Source organism: Lepus europaeus, chromosome 2 (genome assembly GCF_033115175.1).
Source record: "Lepus europaeus isolate LE1 chromosome 2, mLepTim1.pri, whole genome shotgun sequence".
Lineage (NCBI taxonomy): Eukaryota > Metazoa > Chordata > Mammalia > Lagomorpha > Leporidae > Lepus > Lepus europaeus.
In genome coordinates this window covers 152772999-152799805 of record NC_084828.1, presented here as the reverse complement: position 1 = coordinate 152799805, position 26807 = coordinate 152772999, and the positions used below count along the sequence as shown (strand labels likewise).

At 39.8% G+C, this 26807-nt stretch overlaps 1 protein-coding gene across 1 annotated transcript in view; it reads left to right on the top strand.

Annotated features, from left to right (window-relative positions):
• TBC1D5 (TBC1 domain family member 5) overlaps nucleotides 1-26807 on the top strand; it is a 625580-nt gene that overhangs the window by 488262 nt on the left and 110511 nt on the right. The window contains exon 16 of the mRNA XM_062215140.1: nucleotides 694-800. Within this exon, the coding sequence (XP_062071124.1) occupies nucleotides 694-800 (107 nt within the window). The remainder of the gene's footprint in view (nucleotides 1-693; nucleotides 801-26807) is intronic.

Sequence of the window (26807 nt, the reverse complement as noted above, 5' to 3'; positions counted from 1 at the left end):
GCAAAGTCGTTTACATGGACCTGCCTGGAAACATGTTTTTAATAATTGTGCCCATAATTAGGCTGATTTTAAAAAAATTAAATGACAGTCTGTGGAACTTATCTATGAAGATTTTGACATTTTTTTCCTCCAAGAAATGCTGCATAGATATTTCCTCTCCAAATTTCTTGTTACCTTTAGAAAAACAAATAATTGGAAGAAATTATATTTTTTAATTTCTAATTATGTAATATTTATATATAAAAGAATAACTATGTTTTAAAGCATAGTAATCAAGGTAAATATTATTTTATGAGTATTCTAAACTGGTTCTTTCTCCTTCATAAGGTTTTTGTTACTAATTTCTAAGCAGCAAAACTGGAGACATTTAAACGCAGCCATATAAATGGCAATAAATATGCATGTTTCTGAGAATTTATTTATATTGCGAACGTGCGCACATATCTGTATGTGAAGCTGTTCCTTCCAGCACCCCCTGAGGATAAGTGCTAGTATATTAGATTGCAGTTAGCAGTACAGTGAGCTGCTTCAAAGGCCATTTTGGTAAGGATCCCTTCTCCTTCCTTCCTTTTTATCTAATCAGTTGAATTATTGCTTTGCTTTCTTTGGCTTTAAGTTGTAATTTTTATTCTCTTACTATTGCAGAATAGCTTAAGCAGTGCTGCATCTGAATTACTTTTCCTTCTTGTCTAGTGATCTCGAGCAACTACCAGACCTGCCTCGGCCTTCTGATGCATTACCCACTCATCGGGGATGTACACTCGCTAATCCTTAAGGCTCTGTTCCTTAGAGACCCAAAGGTAAGCTTCCTTGAGAAGGCATGCGTAATTTCAAGTTGGGTGAAAACTAGGCTTCTCTGTATGTGTTTACGGATTCCTAAAGCGGTATTGCCTAATGGCAGATAGATGGCCTAATGCTAAAATTTGCCTAAGATTGGAGGCCAAAACTCACTCACATTGTCGGCCAGCTAGTCCACAGACAGATCAAGATGACACTGCTGTAGTAAACTAGAACACACGTCTCTTGTCTCCCAGAGGGCTGTCCTGCTGTCCTGCCTCCCTCCTAAAGCAAGGAGAGAACTGAGCAACCACCCCTCCTTGTAGCCACACTTTATTCTTACTGGGACCCTCAACAGGGATGACTTATCCAAGTAAAGCTTCAGGAGCTATGTGAAGAGCAAGAAAGTAGATCTGTACGAAGGACCAGGTCTATAGAAGTTGGTGATTCAATGAAATATTGATTTACTTCATATTATAAATATGTATTTCTTATTTTGTGGGCTAAGGGTAACCTAATAAAATTAAGATTTAAACAAACTTTAACACTGATTTCTCAATTTGAGTGTAAAGTGATTTCTTTACACTTCAGAGAAAAAGTGTGCTCTTTTACAACTAATGTTATATTTCTTGAAAATAAGAACATTTAATCATCTTAAAAAATCTGTGAATCCTTGCTACTTTTGAGCCAAACAAAAATATTGGCTGAAGTATAAGAGAGAATGCTTCAAACACGAGTTTTGAATGCCAGGCACTGGATGGTAATCCAAGCCTTTGGCTTCTTGGCAATCACCCCAACAGTCACATTGGCAATTGTCAAGCCATCTCTGAGTCAATCAGTCTGTCTGTGGATTCCACTGCCAAAGCTCTGTCTGATCAACTAGGGCCTCCAAGCTTAATGTAAATTTCGAGGCTAAAGGATTTCTGCCCTTCTCTTGGTTGTTGAACTCAACTTTTGAGTATATCCTCTATTTACTTTTTGATTGACTTAAAATAATTTATTTTCTTGTGCATGTATCTGGTTTCTGCAAAATTATTTCTGTTACACAAAGATATATCATTAATCATTCAAAAATATAATCCATCATTTCTCTGATGTTTAAGGAACCTTGTTTTGTTTTTTTTTTTTTTCTGGTAAGGTTGAAGAGTCTGACTATGATAATCTAAAATTCCTTATTTATGTTTTTATGCACATATATGTATACAAGTTGTATGAGTACTTTTTACCCAAAAATTCCCCACCAAGGTGATGAAATACTTACATAAAGAATGAGGTTGCTGGTCAAGGCAGTGTGAGTTTTGATCTACAAACTCAAGATAAATTCCATCAGGTTAGTATTAGAAATCTATACAGAATGAAAAAAAATGCTAAAATAGGCATTATAGTCTCTGTGTGGTTTGTTTGATTTAATTGAAGAGAGAAATGAATAAGTTCTCAAAACCTATTATCTTGGTAATTTGTTCCTAGCTGAATACAGTTACTCTTCCTATGATTCACTTATCCAGTTCCAGAATGTTTTATACTAAAGTACTTTTTATCTCCTGATAAAGTAGTATACATCATCAAGTATATAATGAAGCAAATTCTGTAAGTGTTAAAAATACAGATTCTTTGAGGTTTAATAGGTTATAGCATACCTCTGTGTAAAGGATGATACACCACCTTTACATTAAAAGTCTTACCAACTGAACATGCAGTCAAGATAATATATAAAGTGTAGGACCTTAACCTGATGTTTCTGAAACATAAGAAATTGAGGAGGATGGGGGAGTCATGTTTACAAGGTTACATGAGAGCACATTCATGATGATATCTATATACAAAAGATAAAGAAAGCTGTGTAGCTTTAAGGAGCTTGGAGATGTCTAATCCAGCAAAGTGGTAGTTATAATCAAGTGTGAATAATAGCTTGGCCATTGATCTCATTTCATGAATTTTAAGTAATATCCTATGTCACTTGGCACATGTGCTAATGTAGGTCTGGGGCAGAATAGCATTTTGCAAGCAAGGAATTGGGACCCTGGGTCAAGCTTGGCTCTGCCACCAATGATCCTCATTACTTTGGCAATATCATGCTGGCTAAACCTTGAGGCTCTCTTTTGTCACATTTGCCCAACCAGAACATCATTTGTCTTTAAAGAACTGACCTCCAGTGAACTAAAAACATCTAGTCCAGTGCTACGAAGGTACAAGTGAAAAAACAAAGTTATGTTTTAGAAATCCACCAATGGGCAGAAATATCATTGTAGTTTATTTCTGTTTTAGTCACAAAAGAAACCATTTATGCCGAGAAGGAAAAAAGAGAGGGAAAGATGATCCTCCAGAAATCTAGACCTCACAGTGCTTGAAATGCTTTATATTTAGTAGCAACAGTAAAATACTTAAAACATTTGAATCAGTCTTCAATGAGGTGAACTAGTAGTAAGACGATATTTGAGACATGAAAGCAGTTTCCCCATGTCCCAGCTTCTTACAACAGTAATGTTGAGTGCTGCTGACAGATTCAATAAAATAAAAATGAGCCAAGAACTCTAAACCTTACTAAGTTCATTGTCAGCCCTCAAAAAAGCACTTTGTCCTACCATCATTCCTAAAACCCTGTAGAGACTTCTCTGTTGAGGATAGATTCTACTAGTAGACCTTGAGACATTAAGCTTTAATTATTTTATATCAGAGGTAGGCTTTCTTGTGGAAAGACTGAAATAATGGACCTATGGACTGTAACTAATAGTAGGGTCAGACTCCTACATAGTTTTCTGAGCACTTTGCCGTCTTTAATTTGGTCCTAGCAGCAACTCTGTGCAGAGTCAGAGAAGGTTGTCTTTCCTCATTCTTTTTGGGTAGAATTTAAGGTTATGTGGCTTTCTCAAGGTTCAAAAGTTTGTAAGTTTCCACGTGAACAGAGATGGCTTTATAACTCTTCGGTCAATTCATTCCCTCTTCAGATTCCTGGCATCCATTCTTCCTTCTTTGTGACATCATTTCCGGTTTCAGCTAGGATGTGTCCTCTCCTTTGAGTCCCCACAATACCTTGTATTTTATCTATTTGCATATTTCATCAGTCACTCTTCCTTAGCGCTTGAATCCTGCGCATTTGATTTTTTAATTTAATTTTTTTTTCATTTAGTGTGTGGCTTTGTGTCCTGCATCCGCTTGGTATTAAGAAAAGAGTAATAGAATTGAATTCTAATTCAAACACAATGCCTTTTTCCAATGTACAGCACTAACTTTAATCTAGAGGGTCCTCATTCATTGAGCATATTTCTGGAACCCATATCCATATTCCACTAAAACCAAAGGAATATTTTCATCTGCCGTTTTATCATTTGGTGATACTACCCCATGTTTTGAACTTAAAGGGTAGTTAGCCCCCTAATTTGCTATCAGTCAGAATTATTTAAAAATCTATTACAACCTTCAAGTATTAAGGAACAGGGAAGACATCACAAAGAATCTAGCTCATGTACTTCACTCATTCTATCAGAATCTCAGAACTACAAAGAACCTAGACAGTGTGTAACGCAGCATCCTCCTTTCATAAGTGACCTGGTGAGAATCCAGCTGAGTGTTAAAGCCTTATTAAAAGGACGGACAACGTATCACAGCAGAGTCAGCGACTCCATCCGGATCACATTAGAGTAGTTTAGGTGATTTTAAGGACAGTGGTATCCTACCTATGTATTTCTCTACAAATTCTTCTATTCATAATAGGCATGTCACTGCATGTGTCATAAATGAAACTACCATGTATATAAGTGACCTAAGAACTCCTCGGAACTTGAAAATGTGTGTTTCATGACCAGAGTGAATGTGAAGGATCCATTTGTAGCATGCTGTTCTCTGAACATGGTAAAAATGGTTTCTGTACCTAGCTCTTCAGACCACAAGCCTAATCCTCATTTCCTTTCCTTTATCATATTAGAACTACTGAGCAGATTTCCAAAAACAATCCAATAAAGTTTAGAGGGATAGAAAGAGGACAGTCTGAAAAATATGAAGTGATTAAAAAACATTGTTCTAGCTAGTTGTTCAAATGCAAAGAAAAAAAATTTTAAAGCCCAATTAGAAACAAAAGTCATAGAAAATGTGAACATATTGTGTTCCTTAAATAACCAGATGTTCTTTCCTTCCTGAAGGCAGTAAGGACTAGGAATAAAGGTTTAAAACTATTGTTTTAAGTTAACTGTGAATTTTGCAAATCTGTTTTTACCCTTTAGCAAATAAAATTCTAATACTGAAACATAAGCAAAGTAATTTTCATTTTTTGGTGCTCTCTTATTTGTGCTGTGTGTTGACATGTTAACCTTATCACAGAGATTTATTACAAATGAAATACAGTAATGGATTACCATTGTAGATTATGCAGTAAGAATTTGACAGCTACTGTTCGTTTTGATGTCTAGAATATTTGAGGAAAAGTGTCTCTGGCAAGTTGAGAGCATCCCTTTTAGCAGTGACTATTATTTTTTATGGGAAAAAATGGCTACAAAAAGATAGTTTCATAGTCATTCTTATATATAGAAACACTGTACAAATATAAGGTTCAGTGTTTATATGCTTGGCCAATTCTGATAGCTTTTGTTTTGGGTTATTTTAAATTTTGCATTTTTAAATTATAAAAAGTTTAAATTTCAAATTTCAGATTTTATGCAGGTAATTGAAGTTTTACCCATTTAATTCTCCCAAAAGCTTACTGTCATGTAACATTTGTGGCATTGTCATGTAACTTTGGTAGGATGTCGTATATCAGAACTGAAAAGTAGTGACTGGATCCAATACTACTACTAGTATAGTACCATTGTTAGAAATTGTTCTTTTCTAGAATTCCATTGTAATGAATTTTCATTACAAAAATTTCATTACATTCCATTGTGATCTTTTCTTCTCTGAGTAATAAAGAACTTGAAATTCACTCATACTCATTCGTGGAGACAGAGCGTCTCTATAGCCATTATTTACTTTTCATGATTTCTTCCATCTCTGTATGTTTCAAGTCTGATTATTCATTGTGATGTCATGTTACAGGCAGGTTTCTTCATCTCTCCTCACCCCCAAACTGGAACATTTCTTTGAGAACTGCCATTCTTGAGAAGCATTTGTTTTTATGTTTATGCTGTTAAAGATATAAGAAAAGTTGATTTTTCTTTGTTTCTTAGCTGTGTGACTAATAAGAAGAGTACTTTAAAAAGTTCATGGAAAATTGAGTTTAAAACATTATTATGGGCCTGGCTTGCAGCACCGGCACCCCGGGTTCTAGTCCCGGCCGGGGCGCCGGATTCTGTCCCATTTGCTCCTCTTCCAGTCCAGCTCTCATGTGGCACAGGAGTGCAGTGGAGGATGGCCCAAGTGCTTGGGCCCTGCACCCACATGGGAGACCAGGAGGGGCACCTGGCTCTGGCTTCGGACTGGCGCAGTGCGCCGGCTGTAGTGGCCATTTGGGGGGTGAACCAACAGAGGGAAGACCTTTCTCTCTGTCTTTCTCTCTCACTGTCTAACTCTGCCTGTCAAAAAAAAAATTATTATGGTGCAAAAATTTTGAGATCCATGCATATTTTTTCATAGTATTCATTTTCAGAGCATTTCTTGAAGATCTCTCATATGTCATTCTTCTTTTCTATATCTACTACAATGAAATGGGTGTTTATTAGAGTCAATATTTAGGCATTAGTGACTTATCAGGGATGTTTTCACATCCAATCAGAAATACAGACTTTTTGACATAGATTAGCATTTTTTCTTATATTCTGTTATTTTTTTAAATTGTATTTAAAGTATATAAATTTCATTTATTTCATATATATAGATTTAGGAACATAGTGGCACTTCCCCGCCCCTCACCTACCCTCCCTGCCCACACTCCAACCCTTACTCCCCACCCCTCTCACATTCTCAGTCTTAATTTTTACTAAGATCTATTTGCAGTATACTTAGTGTTTGTACAGTTATCCCTACTCTAAGTAAAAGATTTCAACAAATAGTGTGAAGAGGAGGGAAAAAACACTCTTCCTCAGTGGAAGAAACAAGGGCTATAAAAAATCATCAGATCTCAAAATGTCTATTGTCATTCGGATACATTACATTTCAGGTATGCTATTAGTTACCTTGGATCGGGGAAAACATATGATATCTGTCTTTTTGGGACTGGCTTATTTTACTAAGTATAATGGCTTCCACTTGTGTCCATCTTGTTGCAAAAGACAGAATTTCTTTTTTTTTTTTTTTCTTTTTACTGCTGAGTGATATTTCATTGTGTATATGATTTTATGGTATTGGGTCATAGATTTAGGTCTTTGATCCATTTTAGGTGGAATTTTGCATAACATGTAAGGTAGGGGTTCTGGTTTCATACCTCTGCATGTGGAGATCCAGTTTCCCCAGCACCATTTGTTAAAGAGACTGTCCTTGCTCTAGGGATTGATTTTAGCTCTTTTGTCAAATATAAGTTGGCTGTGTATGCTTGGCTTGATTTCTGAAGTTTCTATTCTGTTCCATTGACCTACAGGTCTGTTTTTGTGTCAGTACCAAGCTATTTTGATTACAACTGCCCTGTAGTATGTCCTGAAATCAGGTATTGTAATGCCCCAGCAAATCAATCAACATGATACATCGCATTGACAAACTGAAGAACAAAAACAACAGGATTATCTCAATAGATGAAGAAAAAACATTTGGTAAAATGCAACATCTTTCATGATGAAAACTTTAAGGAAATTGGATATAGAAGGAACATTCCTCAACACAATCAAGGCAGTTTGTGGCAAACTCACGGTCAGCATCCTATATTGAATGAGGAAAAGCTGGAAGCATCCTACCTAAGATCTGGAATCAGACAAGGATGCCAACTCTCACTGTTCCTATTTAATATAGTCTTGGAAGTTTTAGCCAGAGCCATTGAGCAAGAAAAAGAAATCAAATGGATACAGATTGGAAATGAAGAAATCAAACTATCCCTATTTGTAGATGCCATGATCCTATATATAAGGGATCCAGAAGACTCCGCTGAAAGACTATTGGAACTCATAAAAGAGTTTGGTAATGTGGCAGAATATAAAATCAACACCGAAAAATCAATAGCCTTTGTATACACATTTTGTCATGGCTGAAAAAGAACTTTTAATAACTCCCATTCACAACAGCTCCAAAAATAATCAAATACCTTGGGATAAATTTAAACAAAGACATCAAAAATCTCTATGATGAAAATTACAAAACACTAAAGAAAGAAATAGAAGACAGCATTTAAAAAAATGAAAAAATCTCCCATGTCCATGGATTGGAAGAATCAACGTAATCAAATGATCATATTACCAAAAGCAGTTTATAGATTCAATGTGATCCCAATCAAAATGCCAGCGACATTCTTTGCAAATCTAGAAAAGATGATGCTAAAATTAATATGGAAACACAAGAGACTCCAAATAGCTAAAGCAATCTTATACAACAGAAACAAAGCTGGAGGCATCATAATACCTGATTTCAAGACATAGGTTAGCATTTAAAAATTTTTTTAAAGTTCTATTTCTGAGTAAATATAAAATTCTATAAGGAGTAAAGTAAAATTTCATTTCACCATCATTTTAAATTTATTATCTGTTATTTTCAGACATTTTATAATACAAAATTGTGTTTCTCAAATATATTAAGGGTTTCCTAGAAGAATTAAATGTTGAATGAGTTTTGTAGTATTTTGTACTCACTAATTTATTTAACCAGTCTTTATTGTGGATCTTTTATATGTCAGGCACTGTTCAGATAAAAGTGATAGATTGTGAACAGCAGCCAAAAAAAAGAAAAAGATACAGCCCTATTTATGATAAAAAAAAAAAGCACAGATTCCGAGTAATTCTCGTTGATTAAGACAATCCTGTTAGTAAAGGCTGCACTTGTGGGGCTGGAAGTTGTGGCGCAGCAAGTTAAGCCACTGTCTACTACAGTTTGAGCCCTGGCTGTTCTACTCCTGATCCAGCTCCCTGCTAATGCACCTGGGATGGCAACAGAGAATGGCCCAAGAACTTATACCCCACCTGGGAGACCTAGATGGAGTTCCAGGCTTCTGGCTTCAGCCTAGCCAAGCTCTGGCCATTGCAGCTATTTGGGGAGTGAGCCAGCAGATGGAAGATCTCTTTCTCAGCTTTTCAAATAAGTAAACCTTTTCAAAAAACAAAAACTACTCTTGCTCTCAGCCATAAATTCGGTGAAGTCATCTTCAGTGAGCTCCTCACTGACTCAGTCTTCCAGCCTGTCACGTTGGTCAGGCTCGCACACTAGTGTGGAATTGAAGAAGACTGTGGCCAGGACTCTGAACCCCTTTTAGTCATACATCCTTTAAGAAATAATCTTGGCTGCTCTATCCCATAAGGCTCTGCTGGCTTTACTTTGTCAACATCGTGCTCCACTGGGTGGCCGCAGGGAACCTGACTTCTTTCCCACCTACCAAACAGAGCTCTACTACATCAGGTACCAGACTGTCGACACCACGAATCCAGTGTCTGCTTATGAGAGCAGCGGAGCGTCCTGTGTTTATTGGGCAAGTGTATCCTCTTGAATTTCAGTGAGGAAGCTAAACCACTAAATGTAATGGCCACTTCTGGATCTGTTTCAAGAGCTGATCCGTGTAGTTAGTGTTGTACGTATGTGTTTCCCAGCTTTCGATTCCTGGCTCTTGCCCCTGTTTGAGATACGAATTCAAAGCAGAGGCATAAGTAAAGTACAATAGTAAGAGAATAAGAGAAGGGTTTATTTAACGTGAGAGAATGAGTGTATATTCAGGCATGAGTGCAGGCAACCCCACAGGGAGAGAGATTTACCATGACAAGGCAAGAGGCTCGCACATGAGCAAAAGCAAGAGAGAAGTCCAGAAGGGAGGAGTGGCTCCCGCATTCAGTGGGGGAGTCTGAGCAGGATTAGTGTGTGTGGTCCTCTAGGACAGTTTTATGGCACCTCCATTTGCAGTTTGGCTTAGACATGTTCATCACAGCCGCGTTTTTCTCTCCTGGTCATGGAGGAGAAATGAGTACATCATAGGAAAGATCATATGCTGAATTAGCTTGTAAGGAGTTGGAGTTAAGGTGTGCAGGGTTAGAGACAGAACTGGCAGATTTTCTAGATCATTTATTCCCTATCTAACTCCCTAGCTCTCCCATTATTAGGACAAAGTTTGTAAGTATAAACGACCAACTTTTAGGGAAGTTAAAAAGTGAGAACATTGCAAAAACAACAGCTAACTCGACTTAGAAAGGTTTCTTAGAGGGCCAGCACTGTGGCATACTAGGCTAAGCCTCTACCTGTGGCACCAGCATCCCATATGGGCACTGGTTCATGTCCCAGCTGCCCCTCTTCCAATCTATCTCTTTGTCAATGGCCTGGGAAAGCAGGAGAAGATGACCCAAGCACTTGGGTCCCTGCATCTGCTTGGCAGACCCTGAAGAAGCTCCAGCTCTTGGCTTTGGATCAGCCCAACTCCAGCCTTTGCGGCCATTTGGGGAGTGAACCAGCAGATACAAGACATTTCTCTGTCTCTCCCTTTCTTTGTCTGTAACTCTGCCTCTACAAATAAATAATAAATAAGGAATCTTTTACAAATGATTATATTTTTAAAAAAGGCTTCTTAGAGAAAGAGGCATGCCAACTGGCTTTGGAGCATTTCCCTGGGAGGTGTTATTCTGGCTTGAGAAAGCAGGAAGAATTCGTAGGGATTGCGGAAGCCAGGTGGACAGGCAGGGCTTCACAGTTCTCTATCCAGAGTCATTCAGGGACCAAAAACGACTGTACACCACCACTCTACCCCCAGCCTCCTCAGTACCTCATGTGCTTGCAAATATTCACTATTAAAAGTCCATGATGTGGAGGGAGTTTTATTCGATAGCATTTTGTTTGGTGATTATTTGTATAATGTTCTAACTTGCATGTTATTATTTAGCATAATGTTCTGTGTGTCAGTGAAGAGTCAGTGTGAAAAGGGATCTCAGTCCAGCGAATTTTATTGGATTTATTGGCTGTAAATAGTAGCTCACACTAACACTGTTTGCTGAAAATAAGCATGTCTTTGTTTAGATCTTTAGTCACTCTGAAAGTTTAGTGCTATTTGTTGTGGGTAGCAGAAGAGAGCTACAAAAGCTCGGGAAAATGATTGCTCTGCATGTTTTAGAAGAGGGAGTTCTTTTACTAAGACACAACTGAAGTCATTAGAGTGGTGATTTATTTTTTCCCAAATAACTCAAAAAGAGACTAAAATCATGGGTTAATTCTGTTCTGATTGGCAATATACAAAGCAAAAGCTACAAAGCAGCCTCCAGTTTTTTATTTGATATCTTCCAAATTAGGAAAATATCATTTACTAAGGAGAAATATTTGTTTCAGATACACTATTTAGGCTTTTAAAGCTATTGATCCTATGCATGTGTGTTCAGAAAGCCCATAGAAAGCACCAAATGTAAAAGCATTAAAACACATTACAGTAAAATGATGGTGATGTGTCCCTGAGGTCAAGAATAAAGTGGCTGCCCTGCTCTACGACTGACTTGCTATTTTACCCCCAGGGAACTCATTTAACCTTTGCTGCCTTAAATTCAGGTTCATTAATTGTTTTTTTAAAGGATGATGGGTGGCTGGTAATGCCATAATTAGCCTATAATCTCTAAAAGTCATTTCCAGCTCTCAGAGCTGTGACAACCTAGCTAATCACTTACTTCCCTTAGTGTGTGGAGTAGCTTGTTCAGAAAGAAAAAGCAGTACTTTGTGTATCTCTGTGTCATTTCAATGTTGTAATTTAAAGAAACTGAAAAGTAGAAATCGTATATGAGATTGCTTTAAAAAGTTTTTGTGGAAAATGGAAATGAAGGATAAGCTGTTGGGGCAGGCATTTGGTTTAGTGGTTAAGTTGCCACATGGGGGGGGGGAGGGGTAGCACGTTGTGGCTTCGCATGTAGAGCTGCCTCCCATGACACAGGCATTCCTTATGGATGCCAGTTCATCTCCGATCCAGCTTCCTGCTGATAGCCTGGGAAAAGCTGTGGAAGTTGGCCCAAGTGCTTGGACCCCTGCCACTCATGTGGGAGACCTGGAAGAAGCCCCTGGATCCTGGCTTCTGTGGCCATCAGGGAATTGAACCAGTGGATAGAAGATCTCTCTCTGTAACTCTGACTTTTAAATAAATGAATAAACCTTTTTTAAAAAGATACCACATGGGATATCCACATTTCCATATTGGAGTGCCTGGATTGGAGACCTAGCTCCACTCTTAATTCCGGTTGCTTGCTAATGCATACCCAGGAGGGAAGCCGTGATGACTCAAGTAGTTGAATCCCTGCCACCCACAGGGGAGACCTGGCATGTGTTCATGATTCCTGGGAGTTTGAGGAGTGAACCAGTAGATGGGGGCTCACTCTATTAAATAAGTAAAATAAATAAACTTCTTTCTCTGAAAGATGCACTTATTTTGGCATAAAAATTGGAAATCCATGCATAGTTTTTTCATAATACACATTTTCCATGAACTTTTTGAAGGCCACCCATGCATGGATTTCAATGTTTTTGTACCAAAATAAACTTTTAATTCCATTTCCACAGGCTTTTTGAAGTACCTTTGCATTGTGACAAAAATATTATAGGGGCCGATGCAGTGGCGTAGCAAGTAAAGCCACTGCCTGTGGTACCATCATCCCGTATGGGCACCGGTTCAAGACCCAGCTGTTCCACTTCCGATCCAGCTCTCTGCTATGGCCTGGGAAAGCAGTAGAAGATGACCCAAGGTCTTGGGCCACTGCACCCATGTGGGAGACCCAGAAGAAGCTCCTGGCTCCTGCCTTCGGGTCGGCACAGCTCCAGCCATTGCAGCCATCTGGGGAGTGAACCAATGGATGGAAGACCTCTTTCTCTCTCTCTCTCTCTCTTCCTCCCTCTCTCTCTCTCTCTCTCTCTCTCTCTCCTTCTCTCTGTGTAACTCTGACTTTCAAATAAATAAATAATCTTTTAAAAATATTATAAACTTAAAACTGACAAAATATGAAAAATAAGTACAATTTTTGAAAGATTTGTTTTAAAGACAGAGATACAGAGAGAGGAGAGAAGAGAAAAAGAGAGATCTTCTATCTGCTGGATCATTCCCCAAATGGCTGCATGCCAGGAGCTTCTTCCAGGTCTCCCACGTGGGTGCAGGGGCCCAAGCACTTGGGCCATCCCGTGCTGCTTTCCCAAGCACATTAAGCTGGATCAGAAGAGGAGCAACTGGGACTCAAACTGGTGCCCATGTGGAATGCTGGCACTACAGACAGATGCTTAGCCTTCTAAACAACACAACACTACCCCAGTATAATTCTTTTTAATATAAGTAGTTCTGGCCATACAAATGTTTTATTTACCCATTAAATATATTAAATCAGAAAATATATTAATGCAAATTCAAAATATTGAATACATTGATTATATAGCAAGAAAAGTGAACATATTCAAGCAGTAAACTGTTTAACCGTAATTGGTTAACTTCATTTAAGTACTTTCAACAAGAAGTTCTACATGTTCTAAAAAAAATCGGCAAGCAGGATTTTTAAAGTGTATTTCTTTCAGATCAAGCATCTTTATGACTACTATACTGGAAATGTAAGTTAGTTTTCCACCCCGCAGTATTCCTTCTGTATCTCACTAGTGACTGGACCTCCCAGATGAACCTGAGACTGCCACAGCATACACTTGAGTGGACCTGACAGCTCCTCAGCCAGTGGCCAGTTTGACTCTATGGAGGGGTTAGCTCTGCCATGTGGTGGATGAGTATGGTCCTCATTTGCCAAGACAGACCATTTTTCCCAGTGTCTTAAGAGGATCTGGAAAAGTTCTCTACTGACTTGGTAGTTTTTCTGGTTTTAAAGAAGAACTTAATAGTTTCATTTCTTCACATTGTCTCTTTTTCTAAAATGCTCATTTAGCCAAAATTCACTAAGCTCTGATGGTGTACAGTAGCGTCTGAAATCTCTCAGACTGCTTGAAACATGGAAAGCAGAATGGGTAAGATGTGTGTCAAATAACCGGAATATCCTATTCCCGCTCCCCTTGAAGTTTTCACTGCTCAGTGAGGCCCACCCTGGTCACTCTGCAGACAACCCTCCCCCCTCTCCAGAGTAGGCAGTTTACTGCCTTGCTGTTTTTTCATTCTCTGTCATCCTCTGACAGTGTAGCAACTCCATGAAGATAATGGCTTTTTTTTTCTGTTTTGTTCTCTGATATTTCCCAACTGCCTACAATAATGAATGGATGCATGCATGAATGAATGAAAAGCAACTAGTTGCCCCAGTCAAACTCTCAAGTTCTCTGCCAGTGGAGAAATGTGTTGTCCATTGCAATTCAGTTCACTGAGTGTTGTTGCCTCCTTTGTGCCGAGGTGCTGGAGGTATAATGAATTAGGGAGACGAAGTCTCCTCTTCACCAAGCTTTCAGTCTCATGCAGTGGATAGTAAGGTGAGGTATAAAGGAAACACTGTAGGAAGCTTGTTAAAAACCCAGATTCCAAGACATTCTAAAGTAATAGATCTGCAATAGGACCTAGAATTCTGTATTTGCACTATTGAAAAACATGGACAACATCTTAAGAAACAAGGCAAGTAAGTAGATTGAAAAAAAATTAACTACACAAACTGAAAGCCTGGGCCCTAAACCACTGGGCTCCAAAATGGAGTCTGAGCACACACAGCAGCTGTACAGAGGTTATCCAGAGGGAGGAAAACAATGATGCTTTTTATATTCTGATGTTCACAGTTTAGTGTACAGATTCGCACTGGTGCCCTCAGCTGCCCCTTGTGTCAGCCACATACCACCCGTGAGGCCTCCTAAGGGAGAGGAGGGGAGTTCCCCATACAAAGGGCTGATGGTAGCCCCCTTGCTTCTACATTTGCTTTTACCATCTAGCACCTTATTACTGTGTCTCCCTGCTCAGGTAAGTGGGTTTATGGGTTACATTATTGTAGATGATGGCAAATTTACAGAACCAGAGAAATGCTGGAAGCCATGAGCATCTATTGTGGATTCACTAGATATCTCTTGCTAATGTACTGGAAAGTGTTGCCAACTATAATTTCTATTTAAAAAAAAAACACGTATCTCAGGTTTGCTTACCTTTGACAGGATGACAAGTAGCTGTCACTAATATGGTACCATGCAAATATTTTTGAAAATAAACACTTATCTGTCTTTTCAAGGTAATGGCTATATTTTAATAATAAAAATAAGAGCTTTTTCAAAGAAATTCTTGCTGTGGAGAGAATATTTCAAAATTAAATATTTGGAAATATTTCATTCATTTGTGGTTTTCTTACCAAAAGTAATTTAAGTGTTATCACTTATTACAAACTCTCAAAGCACATCTAAAAATTAAGGAAACAAAGCTTTCTAACTTTATTGTTTGTCTTCCAAATGAAGAGATAAAGACATGTTTGAATCCATTTTTTTAAAATACAGAAATGTGAGATCTTTCAATTATATTTTAAGAAGAGCCAGTTAATAATAACGAGAATAAAAATTTATTATCCAAGTTTTAATTTAAAAAATTGGCATAATTATTGGGCTGCAAAATGAATACTATACTCTACCAAGGGCAGCCATTCTTCCATTGAGATCTGTGTCTTTGAGGTACATTATTCAATAGTATCTGACCTTAAAATATGTTTTAGAAGGATGTTGGCCATGGGTTTGTGATAAATTGCCTTGAGTGTTTTGAACAGTGTTCCTTCTATACCCAATTTGGTTAAGGTTTTCATCATGAAAGGTTGTTGTATTTTATCAAATGCTTTCTCTGCATCTATTGAGATAACCATATGGTTTTTGTTCTTCAGTTTGTCAGTGTGATGTATCACACAGACTGATTTGTGAGTGTTAAACCACTCCTGCAATACCAAGGAAAATCCCACTTGGTCCAGGTGGATGATCTTTCTGATGTGTTGTTAGATTTAATTAGCTAATATTTTGTAGAGGTTTTTGCATCTATGCTCATCAGGAATATTGGTCGTACTCTGTTATATCTTTTTTTGGCTTAGGAATTAAGGTGATGCAGGCTTCATAGAAGGAGCTTCAGAGGATTCCCTCCCTTTCAGTTGTTCTGAACAGCTTGAGAAGAATTGGAATTAGTTCTTCTTCTTTAAATATCTGGTAGAGTTTAGCAGTGCAGCCATCCAGTCCTGGGCTTTTCTTTGTTGGGAGAGCCTTTATTGCTGATTCAGTGTCCATCTTGATTAGATTTTCTATAAATTCATGACTCGATTTTTGGTAGACTGTATGTGTCTAGGCATCTGTCCATTTCTTCTAGGTTTCCCAATTTATTGGCATAAAGCTCTTTGTAGTAATTTTTGATGATTCTTTTTATTTCTGTTGTATCTATTGTTACATTTCTTTTTTCATCTCTGATTTTATTGATTTGAGTGTTCTCTTTTTTTTGGCTAGTCGTGCCAGTGATGTAGCAATTTTGTTTATTTTTTCAAAAAACCAACTGTTCATTTCACTGATCTTTTGTATTACTTTGTTTCAATTTTGTGTATTTCTTCTCTAATTTTAATTATTTCTTTCCTCCTACTAATTTGGGGTTTTGTTTGTTGTTTTTCTAGGACCTTGAGATGCATTGATAACTCATTTATTTGGTACCTTTCCAATTTCTTCATGCACTGATTGCTATAAACTTCCTTCTTAACATTCCTCTTGTATCCCGTAAGTTTCAAGGATTTTCTTTAATGCTATGGTGACAGTGGTTGCCATCCATTTGAAAGACAAGAAGCCAAAAATATAAAAATAGAAAATGAGAGGAAATGAGTTAAGAGGACCAGGTCAAAGGGTTAAGAATGATAATATAAACTGGAGGGAAGGGAAGCTGGAGAGCAAGAAAATGAGCATATAAGATTATGGACAACTGTGGATTAGGTAGCAATTAACATGTATGTCAACAGGTTACTCTGTTTCATTATCGTGTTAGTGACTTTGACCAGTTGCTCTAACAAATGAAATCCTGTGTTTCTGTCTTAATATAGCAGGTGTTTGGTTTTCATACAAATGATAATCTGCTGTAATTTAGGATGGAGGTGTCTCAGAATCACACAGTTCTTCAGACTTCTGCCAGCTGTGTTAACTTCAGCTTCAGCTCTCCCGCTTGTCCTGCACATTGACAGTCCCCAGCAGCATGAGAAAATAGCAGGAAGGATCATGCGCAGAGACCTGCGGGTGGCATGTCTCCCCTTCATTCTTATCCCATTGCTAGAATTCAGTCTCAAGGCTCTATCTACCTGAACACATGAACTTTTAGAAAATGTGGTTGAGGAGCCAGCATTGGAGCTTAAGTTGCTGCCTGAGATGCTGGCATCCCTTATAGGCGCCAGTTTGAATCTTGACTGCTCCACTTCTGATCCAGCTCCCTCCTAATGTGCCTGGGAAAGCAGCAGAAAATGACCCAAGTTCTTGGGCCCATGCACCCATATAGAAGACCTGGATGAAGCTCCCGGCTCTCGGCTTCGACCTGGCCCAGCCCTGGACAGTGCAGCCATTTGGGGAGTGAACCAGTGGATGAAAGATCTCTCTTTCTGTCTCTCCCTCTCTTCTATCTTTAACTCTGCTTTCCAAATAAAAATAAAAGTAAATAAGTAAGAAGAAAACATAGTTGAGCAATGTAGCCAGGAAAAAGATGAAGCTGGTTCAGTGAACACCCATTGGCTCTCTTTAAAATGGAAACGCTCGGCCGGCGCCGCGGCTTAACAGGCTAATCCTCCGCCTTGCGGCGCAGGCACACTGGGTTCTAGTCCCGGTTGGGGCGCCGGATTCTATCCCGGTTGCCCCTCTTCCAGACCAGCTCTCTGCTATGGCCCGGGAAGGCAGTGGAGGATGGCCCAAGTCCTTGGGCCCTGCACCCTCATGGGAGACCAGGAGAAGCACCTGGCTCCTGGCTTCGGATCAGCGAGATGCGCCGGCCGCAGCGGCCATTGGAGGGTGAACCAACGGCGAAAAGGAAGACCTTTCTCTCTGTCTCTCTCTCACTATCCACTCTGCCTGTCAAAAAAAAAAAAAAAAAAAATTAAAATGAAAACGCTCTAGTTCCTTTACCTCTTAGGCTCACTGAGAAGGCTTTTTCTAAGGGAAAAAGCTAAAATCACAGTGGAAATTTGTGACCACAGTCTCACAACCTGAGAAACCTGGTTTTGTCAATGCTGTCAAAAAAAAAAAAAAAAAAAGCATCTCAGACCAAAATGATCTAAGTCTGCTGTCTCAGCCAGTTTATCTCCTTCATTTGCAGTGAGCCCTTGATGGCCATGAGCTCTGATTTCTCGTGCCCCACTGCCGTCCCATTTACCGTGAATCTGATGGCCTTAGGCCCTCCCCACCACCCCATTCAAGACTTGTGTCCTCTGCCTAGGGCAGTCCTGCGGGCATACTGGATAAGGAAAGCAGACTGTGAGAGCCTAGGGTGCATCCTCCAGGTTAAGGTGGGCTTCCTGGCCTCCTGGACACTGACGTCTCAGAGCCACCCACTTGACTGTCTCCGGACTCTGTCCGCATGTGTCTCTTTAACTCTGCTTTTCTGTGCTGGCTTGACAGACTCCTTTGATGCGCATTCTTTCTGAACTATATATTGAACATGTAAGATAGGAGCAGGCAGTGTGTCACAGAGGGTTCAGCTGCCACATGGGAAACCTGTAGCCCATACTACTGTGCTGATGGAGTCCTGGCTACTCCGCTTCTAGGCCAAACTCTCTGCTATTATGCCTGGGAAACAGCCGATGACGGTGCAAGTACTTGAGTTCCTGCCACCTACATGGGAGACCCAGATGGAACTTCTGGTCCTGGCTTCAGCTCGGCCCAGCCCTACTGTTGCAGCCATTTGGAGAGTGTCCTCAGTGGACAGAAGATGGATCAGTCTCTCTCTCTCTCTCTCTCTCTCTCTCTCTCTCTCTCTCTCTCTCTTTCTCTGTGTGTGTGTGTGTGTCTGCCTTTCAAATAAATAAATAATTTTTAAAGCCATGTAGGATACAGCCAAGTCTTGCTGACCTGAAAGCCACCTCATTTCTTGAGGAAGGTTTTATGTCCATTTGCTAAGAGTCATACTGCAATTTTTTGTTTCTTTAAAAAAAAGATTGATTTATTTACTTATTTGAAAGGCAAAGTTACAGAGAATGAGGGAGAAACAGAGAGAAAGATCTTCCCTCTACTGATTCAATCTCCAAATGGCCGCAATAGCCCGAATGGGCCAAACTAAAGCCGAAATCTTGAAACTCCATCTGGATCTTTCAGATGAGTGGAGGGGCCCAAGCACTTGGCCTATCTTTTGCTGTTTTCCCAGGCACATTAGTAGGGAGCTGGACTGGAAGTGGAGCAGCCAGGGCTTAAGCCAGCGCTCCTATGGGATGCCGGCATTCCACACGGCATCTTAACCCACTATGTCACAACACTAGCCCTGCTGTGTTGGTTTTACAGTTGTTTTCCCAATTTTTGGGTGCACCTTGGTTTTACTTCCAATCATTAGTAAAATTGATTTTTGAAGAGGGAAATTGGAAATAATTGTCTCTTCCGCATGTCCACCTTTTCAGGGATACAAGACACTTTGAGCATCATTTTCCTAGGTTTTTAGGTTTTTAGCATCATTTTCCTAACTTTTGAAGTTTCCTCTGCAGACTGCCATTCTTAGCTTTTCTGATAGCCTCTCCAAGATTATCCTCCGTGGTGTTCACTAAAAATGTGCAGAAGAGATATGAATGGATGAAGTTGAAAGCTATGTTTCTCAACATTGTCAGCCCTTGTCTTGCCCATTGTCATGTTAGACGTTGAGGTTGTTAATGATTTGATTCCTTCTGGCCTTTTCTTGAAGTTCCTGTCTTTGGGGAACAATGCCAAGTGGGAAAATATGAAGGAGAATAACAGGAAAAGTTGGAGTTGTTTTCATAAACCTAGGAAAGTGATAAGCCCTCTACCCTCAACTTTCAAATCAATATCTGGAGAATCCAGCCTGATTTTCTCATAAAGGTGCTAACTGCTTGAATCTGTAATATATTCCACTTACAAGGGGACTTGCTGATGAGAATGTCAGCTATTAATTTGATGTCAACTACTTAACTTGCTTAATTTTAACATTTTATTTGAGCTCTTTTGAGTTTCTTTGCATTTCAGTTCTAGACACTAACCAAGTGTAGAAGAAACAGTATTCAGAAGACTATTGAAACAAAACTAAAATTTTACTGTATATTTAGGACATATTCACTCAAAAGAAATTAATCTCTGATTAAACAAGGCAATATAACTTGTATTACCACAGAGATACACAGTGTGATGCTGTAAAATTTAATCAAATGATTTAATGTATAATTATATGTATATTTTTGTTAAAATTAGTATCATTTTTCTACCAACCATTCCTTTTGGTGGGAAAACAAACAGTAGAAAAAACTTAACTCTGTTTATTTCTTTAACTCCTTTCTCTTGTCTTCTTTTCCTTCTTCTTTTTTTTAAAGTCTTATTTTATTTGATAGAGTTACAGGAGAGAGAGAAAGAGGCTGAGAGAAATGTTCCAGCAGCTGGTTCACTCCTGAAATGGCCACAATGACCAGGTTAGGCCAGACCAAAGTCAGCAGCCAGGAGCTTCTTCTGGGTCTCCCACATGGGTACAGGGGCCCAAACACTTGGACCGTCGTCCTCCACATTAGCAGGGAACTGGATCAGAAGTGGAACATTCTGGGACACCAACCAGCTCCCACACACTAGCCTCCTTTTTTTTTTAAAAATTTCCAAACATTTATTTATTTATTTATTTATTTAAAAGGCAGAGTTATGGAAAGAGAGGGAAAAGAGAAAGAGATCTTTATCTGCTGTTTCATTACCCATATGGCCACAGCGGCCATGTCTGGACCAGGCTGAAGCCAGGAGCTTCATCCAGGTCTCCCATGTTGATGCGGGGGCCCAAACATTTAGGCCATCTTCTGCTGCTTTCTCAGGCACATTAGCAGGGAATTGGATAGGAAGTTGATCAGTTGTCATCGAAGCAGCACCCATATGGAATGCTGGCATCACAGGTGGTGGCTTAACCCTCTACTCCACAACTCCAACCTCCTCCTTCTTTTTTAAAATACAATTTAATTATGAGTTCTTGAAAATAGGAAAAGTAGAAGATAATGAACAATTAAGCATGTACTAATAAGGTGTGCCAGATAATTTAGCTGTGGGGGGATGTTCAATTAGTTGCACTTCTCAGATATACAAGTATTGATTGAGATAGTGGGGAAATGTTCAGAGGAGCAAGCTTGCAGAGGAAGGTGGTGAGTTACAAGGAGGAAGTTGGATAATTAATTGGTTTTGAGGGAGTTGTGGTGTATCCATGTAGATGCATCTAGAAGACAACTGGGAATAATTGTCTGGAGTGCAAAGGAAGGATGTAGAGCAGAGACTCAAACCTTGGAATCTTAGAGTATGAATATGAATTGTAACTGAAGGAATCTAAGTGGTTTGCCAGAATAGTGTGTTGGAGAAAAAGGAACAGCGTTAGGAAGGAAATCATAGGAAATAACAGTGTCAAGGAGAGGAGCCTACAGGGAAGATTCAGAATGTGAAACACATGAGAAGATAGAATTATAACTGCCTACAGGTAAATAATTCCAAGGACATGGAAATGGTTGCTGACAAATGTTGTACAGAGATCAGCTGAGATTTAAAATAAACAGCTGTTGAAAGTTGTTGACAGAATACACTCTGAAGGGGAAGTAGAGGTGTTCTTGGAGTAGGCATTATGGCACAGCCAGTTACACCACTACTTGAGTCACCTGCTCCCAATATTAGAGTGCTAGTTCAAGTCCTGTCTGCTCTGATTACAGTCTGGCTTCTGGCTTTGGTCTGGCCTAGCCTGATCATTGCAGCCATTTGGGGAGTGAACCAGTGGATGGAAGACCTCGCTCTCTGTCTCTCCCTCTCTCTCTCTGTAACTCTGCCTTTTGAACAAATAAATAAACCTTTTTTTAAAAAAATCAAAACGTAGTGTTATTGTTAACAGTTTGATTTTTTTGAATGCACAGATGTGTGTTCAGTTTTTCTTGCTTAATTTGTACAAAATCTTGGAGTACTGTTGAAAACATAGAGACAGATTATTGAAAAGAAACACTGATAAAACTAGAAGAAAAAATAACCAAGACTGTAAACTGCAATTATTTATTCCAGAAACAAAACAAATAATTAACAGTGTTCTTACGTTCATGAACCCTATACAAATGAGACAGCCACTTGTATGTGAGCCAGAGGAGATTGAAGGGTAGAACTGGATTCAAGCTCTGGCTGTTCCTTCACTGTGTCACGTGACTTTGGCCGAACTACCAACCATTCGAACTGACTTCTCCATCTATAAAATGGTGTTGAGTCTGTTGTGAATATTTTGTGACTATGAGATTGTGTTTGTGCTCTGTCACCTACTAGGGTAAATAATAGCTAATGCTGTATGGACTCTCTGTAAGAGAAGAAGGCAAGACTTAACATATATTTAGGCTGTGGTTTATTTATCTAAACGTACTTAATTGATGCCTGATAAATGAGCAGATTCTTCCTTGAATCTCTTAATTTTCAGTTTCCAGTTACACAGAACAACTTCTAGATTATTTTATTGTACGGTGTATTATCACTTGTTTAAATTGTCTTGTTTTCTATGTGTTTGTATATGCAGATAAAATTTGATTGTTCAAGAAATTGTTTATCAGTGTAGTCTAGTCTAGTTAAGCAGTATAGTCTAGAAAAAGAAGTCACCCTATAGTAGCTGATGGGAGCTGTAGGAATGACAGCAGCAGTTCCTCTAGCTCCTCGCTCAGTGAACTGCACTTCTTCTCTCCGTAGTCATCAGCAGAACACACAGCTGAGTGCTGCCCACTCGTCCTTCATGTCAGCATCCCATTGCGACGTCCGCGGGGAAGTCCTTCTTGATCTCCAGTATGCAACAAAATTATCCTGGAGTCTCCTTTCCTATCCAAATAGTACACCTCCTTTTCTAGTCCTTCTACAGTGACATGTAATTATTTGAAATTATTTGATTGTCTCATGACTTTTGCCATCAGCACCCCCGGTACCTAGCACAGGGCCTGACATACAAGGAGGTATTTGGATGTAAAAATTCAGATGGGTGACGGATGGTTCTTTCCGTGTTGCGTTCACTTCAGCTCTTCTCTTTGTTTCTACAGCTCTCCTTCTGGCACTTCCACAACTTTCCTTTCCATTCAGTTTCTTTTGTTTTTTTAGAAAACTTTTATTTAATAAATACAAATTTCGAAAGTGCAACTTTTGGATTATATCAGATTTTCCCCCCATAACCACCCTCCCACCCGCAAACCATCCCATCTCCCACTTCATCGCCCATCCCATTCTTCATTAAGGTTCATTTTTAGGCCGGCACCGTGGCTTGACAGGCTAATCCTCCACCTTGCGGCACCGGCACACCGGGTTCTAGTCCCGGTTGGGGCGCCGGATTCTATCCCGGTTGCCCCTCTTCCAGGCCAGCTCTCTGCTATGGCCCGGGAAGGCAGTGGAGGACGGCCCAAGTGCTTGGGCCCTGCACCCGCATGGGAGACCAGGAGAAGCACCTGGCTCCTGGCTTTGCATCAGCGCGATGAGCTGGCCGCAGCGGCCATTGGAAGGTGAACCAACGGCAAAAAGGAAGACCTTTCTCTCTGTCTCTCTCTCTTGCTATCCACTCTGCCTGTCAAAAAAAAAAAATTATAAAAAAAAGATTCATTTTTAATTATCTTTATATACAGAAGATCAACTTAGTATATACTAAGTAAAGATTTCAGCAGTTTGCACCCACACACACACACAAAGTACGAAGTACTGTTGGAAGACTAGTTTTACTGTTAATTCACATAGTACAACACATTAAGGACAGAGATCCTACATGGGGAATAAGTGCACAGTGACTCCTGTTTTTGATTTAACAATCCATTCAGTTTCAGTGGCACTCTTTGGTTTTAAAATAACAAGTTTCTTACAGCTCCTAATATACTCCTCTGAAGACCCAGATTAACCATATCATACCATGAAAACATAAAGTCAGACAACCAACTGCCTTGAAGGAGTTCAACTCAAGAAAAGTGAATTACAGTGCCATTGTTGTACTTTATGAAACAGAGCCTTGATGCCAGCACTGTGGCGTAGAGGGTTAAGCTGCCACCTACAACTCAGGCATCTCCCACAAGGGTGCTGGTTCAAGTCCCAGCTGTTCCACTTCTAATCCAGCTCCCTGCTAATGGACCTGCATAAGCAGCAGATGGCCCAGGTGCTTGGGCTCCAGCATCCATGTGGCAGACTTGAAGAAGCTCCGTTGTGGCCCTCTGGGGAGTGATCAAGCATGTGGAAAACCTTTCTCTCTGTCTCTCCTTCTCTGTTTCTCTCTCCCTGTAACTCTGCCTTTCAAATAATTAATAAAAAAAAAAAAAAGCAGTGTCACTCCACATCATTAAACCAGCTGCCGCCTATTGAAATAACCAGCAAACTTTGCTTATTGGTTTCCCTGTTACCATCCTCTGCTTCTACAGCTGCTCAGTGGACTTCTCTCTAAATTGTGATCATGGTAGTACCTAACTGGATGCAGTGAGCTAGAATTCCCTTCACCCAGAAAAACCATGAGAGCAATATGAGGCCACAGTTGTTGCCAGTTACCCTTCTCAGAGCTTTCTAAAATGGAACATCTTTCTAATGGCAATGTGTTGTAAATTGTTGTCCCAGCTTGTCTCCTGTTACCAAGGACAACATTGCATGGACATTTGAACGCTGTCTTCTTTCTGAGCCTGAGGTTGGTTATGTATAACTGCAGATCAGATGACTAGTCTTCTCCCTCCTTCTCTGTGGGCATTTCTTTACAAAGCTGACTCTGGCAAGCTCTGTGGTTTATCTGGTTCATTCAGTCATTCAGTCCATGCCATGTTCTAGACACTTTGCAGAAGCAGAGAAGCTACAAACAGTGGTCAGGACATGAGCTTGAACCTCAGTATCTTACACTCTATGTGAAGACAGACACTCTATGTGAAGAGACACTACCAACCGTAATGCAAGACAGAATGAAATACATGCAGAGTCAGTGTAAGATTAACATGCTGTGAGAAGGAAGAAGATGAGCAATGTGGAAGTTTATAGAAAGGTTTGTGTAGAAGGTGCTTTCTGAACTTAGAATGAGAGGGATTTCAGAAAGCAAGGAATAGTGAGTGGGTCTCTGTAGCCATGGGGAACAGTTTGTGTTGAGCAGGAGGTGTGGGACATGCCTGTTGGTATATGGAGTGAAATGGGTGGAACATTGGAGGTGATATGAGAAGTTTTCTAGGGCCCAGGTCATGGAAGTAGGTCCTCAAATGCCATGCAAGAAGCGAGCTTTATTTGGTTTGAAATTGAGAGATAAAGAGGTAAGTAAAAATAAATAAATAAATAAATAAATATCAGGCCTGAATTTCTAGAAGGTGACTTTGGTGGAGATCTGTGTGTGAATCAGAGAGCAATGAGATTGGAAACTTAGCTCTGAGGATCCTGGGCTCCTGCAGTTTGGTCTTGCCACCACAGTCACTGAAGAGGCAGAACAGAGCCTCCTCAGACCCAGGTGTGTCGTGCCCAGGCCCTGGCATCCATGAGGCCGTATGAAATATTGAAGCCGAGAAAGGTCTGGGTTTTGTACAGAGAAGTGGTCCTGTACAGAAGAGTGAATGTTGGGTAAGAATAATCAATAATTGAGAATATAAGATCAAAAAGAGTTACTAGCAGATGGTGGCGATTCCCTGTGTGTGTGTGTATTAAGTCATGTCTTTGGTGCTGTTTAAGCATCTAGAGGGCCTTCGAAGGTCAGCCCTGTGGTACATCTTGAAAGGCCTGTGTGAAGAGTCAGTCTTTGAGGAGTTCAGAGAGGTTGACTAAACGAAGCAGAGTACTGAGTCACAAACCTTCTATCAGAGTAACAAGTTCAGCCGGAATGGGAAGCCTTCTGCATAGCTGTGTAATCTGTGATGTGTGTGGGGTAATTAACACAAAAACTAACCTGATAAAAAGTCCTTTTTATCTTTTAAGTGGTATTAAAGAGTTAAGTTTTATTTTTAGTTAACGCAGGTAAGTGGAAAGACAAAAATCAGAAACAGCCCCCTTCCATACGCCCATGTGGAGATGGCCCCGTAAGGAGCAGATGAGGGAGGAGTAACACGGCACTTGGGAAGGAAATCCCAGCAACAGACAAAGATATAATATTCCAAAGTCTCCGTACAGCCCCCCTTCTCCACATCATTCCTTTTCTTCCAGGAAAAAAAAAAATATGTGTGTGTTTGTGTGTACATTTTTCAGAACACATCGTATTTCTAATAGCTTACTTGAGATATAATTTACACATAAAATCCTCTCATTTAAAATCTACTTGGAGCTGGTGTCATGGCACAGTGTGTTAAACCACCGCTTGGTATGCCCACATCCCACATCGGAGTGCCAGTTTGAGTCCCAGCTACTCCACTTCCAATCCAATGTCCTGCTAAGGTGCACACTGGGAGGCAGCAGATGGTAGCTCAAGTGTCCTGAACTGGAGTTCCTAGCCCCTTCTTTCAGCCTAGCCCAGCCCTGGCTGTTGCTGCTGTTTGGGGAGTGAACCAGCAGATAGAAGCTCCCGTTCCGTCTCACTCTCAGGCTCTCTGTCTTTGTCTCTTCCTCTCTCTCTCTCTCTCACTTTGCCTTTCAGATAAATAAATAAATCTTAAAAACTAAAAATACATAAAGCATGCAATTCACTAGGTTGTAGTATATTCACAGTTGTTCAGTGTCACCATAATGTAATGTTAGCGCACACTCATTATCCTTGAAAAAAAGCCATACTCATTCTCAGTCGCCCCCCCTCCCAAACTCCTTCTTGCCATCCTTCTACCCCCTACCCAGGTAACCACTAGCTACTTACTCTTTTTGCCTGTTCTGCATATTTTCTATATTAGATCATACATTATGTAATCTTTTGTGACTGACTTTTCTAACTTACATCTCCTTTCTTTTGCCAAATAATATTCCTTTATAAAGACATATCACATTTTATGCATCCATCA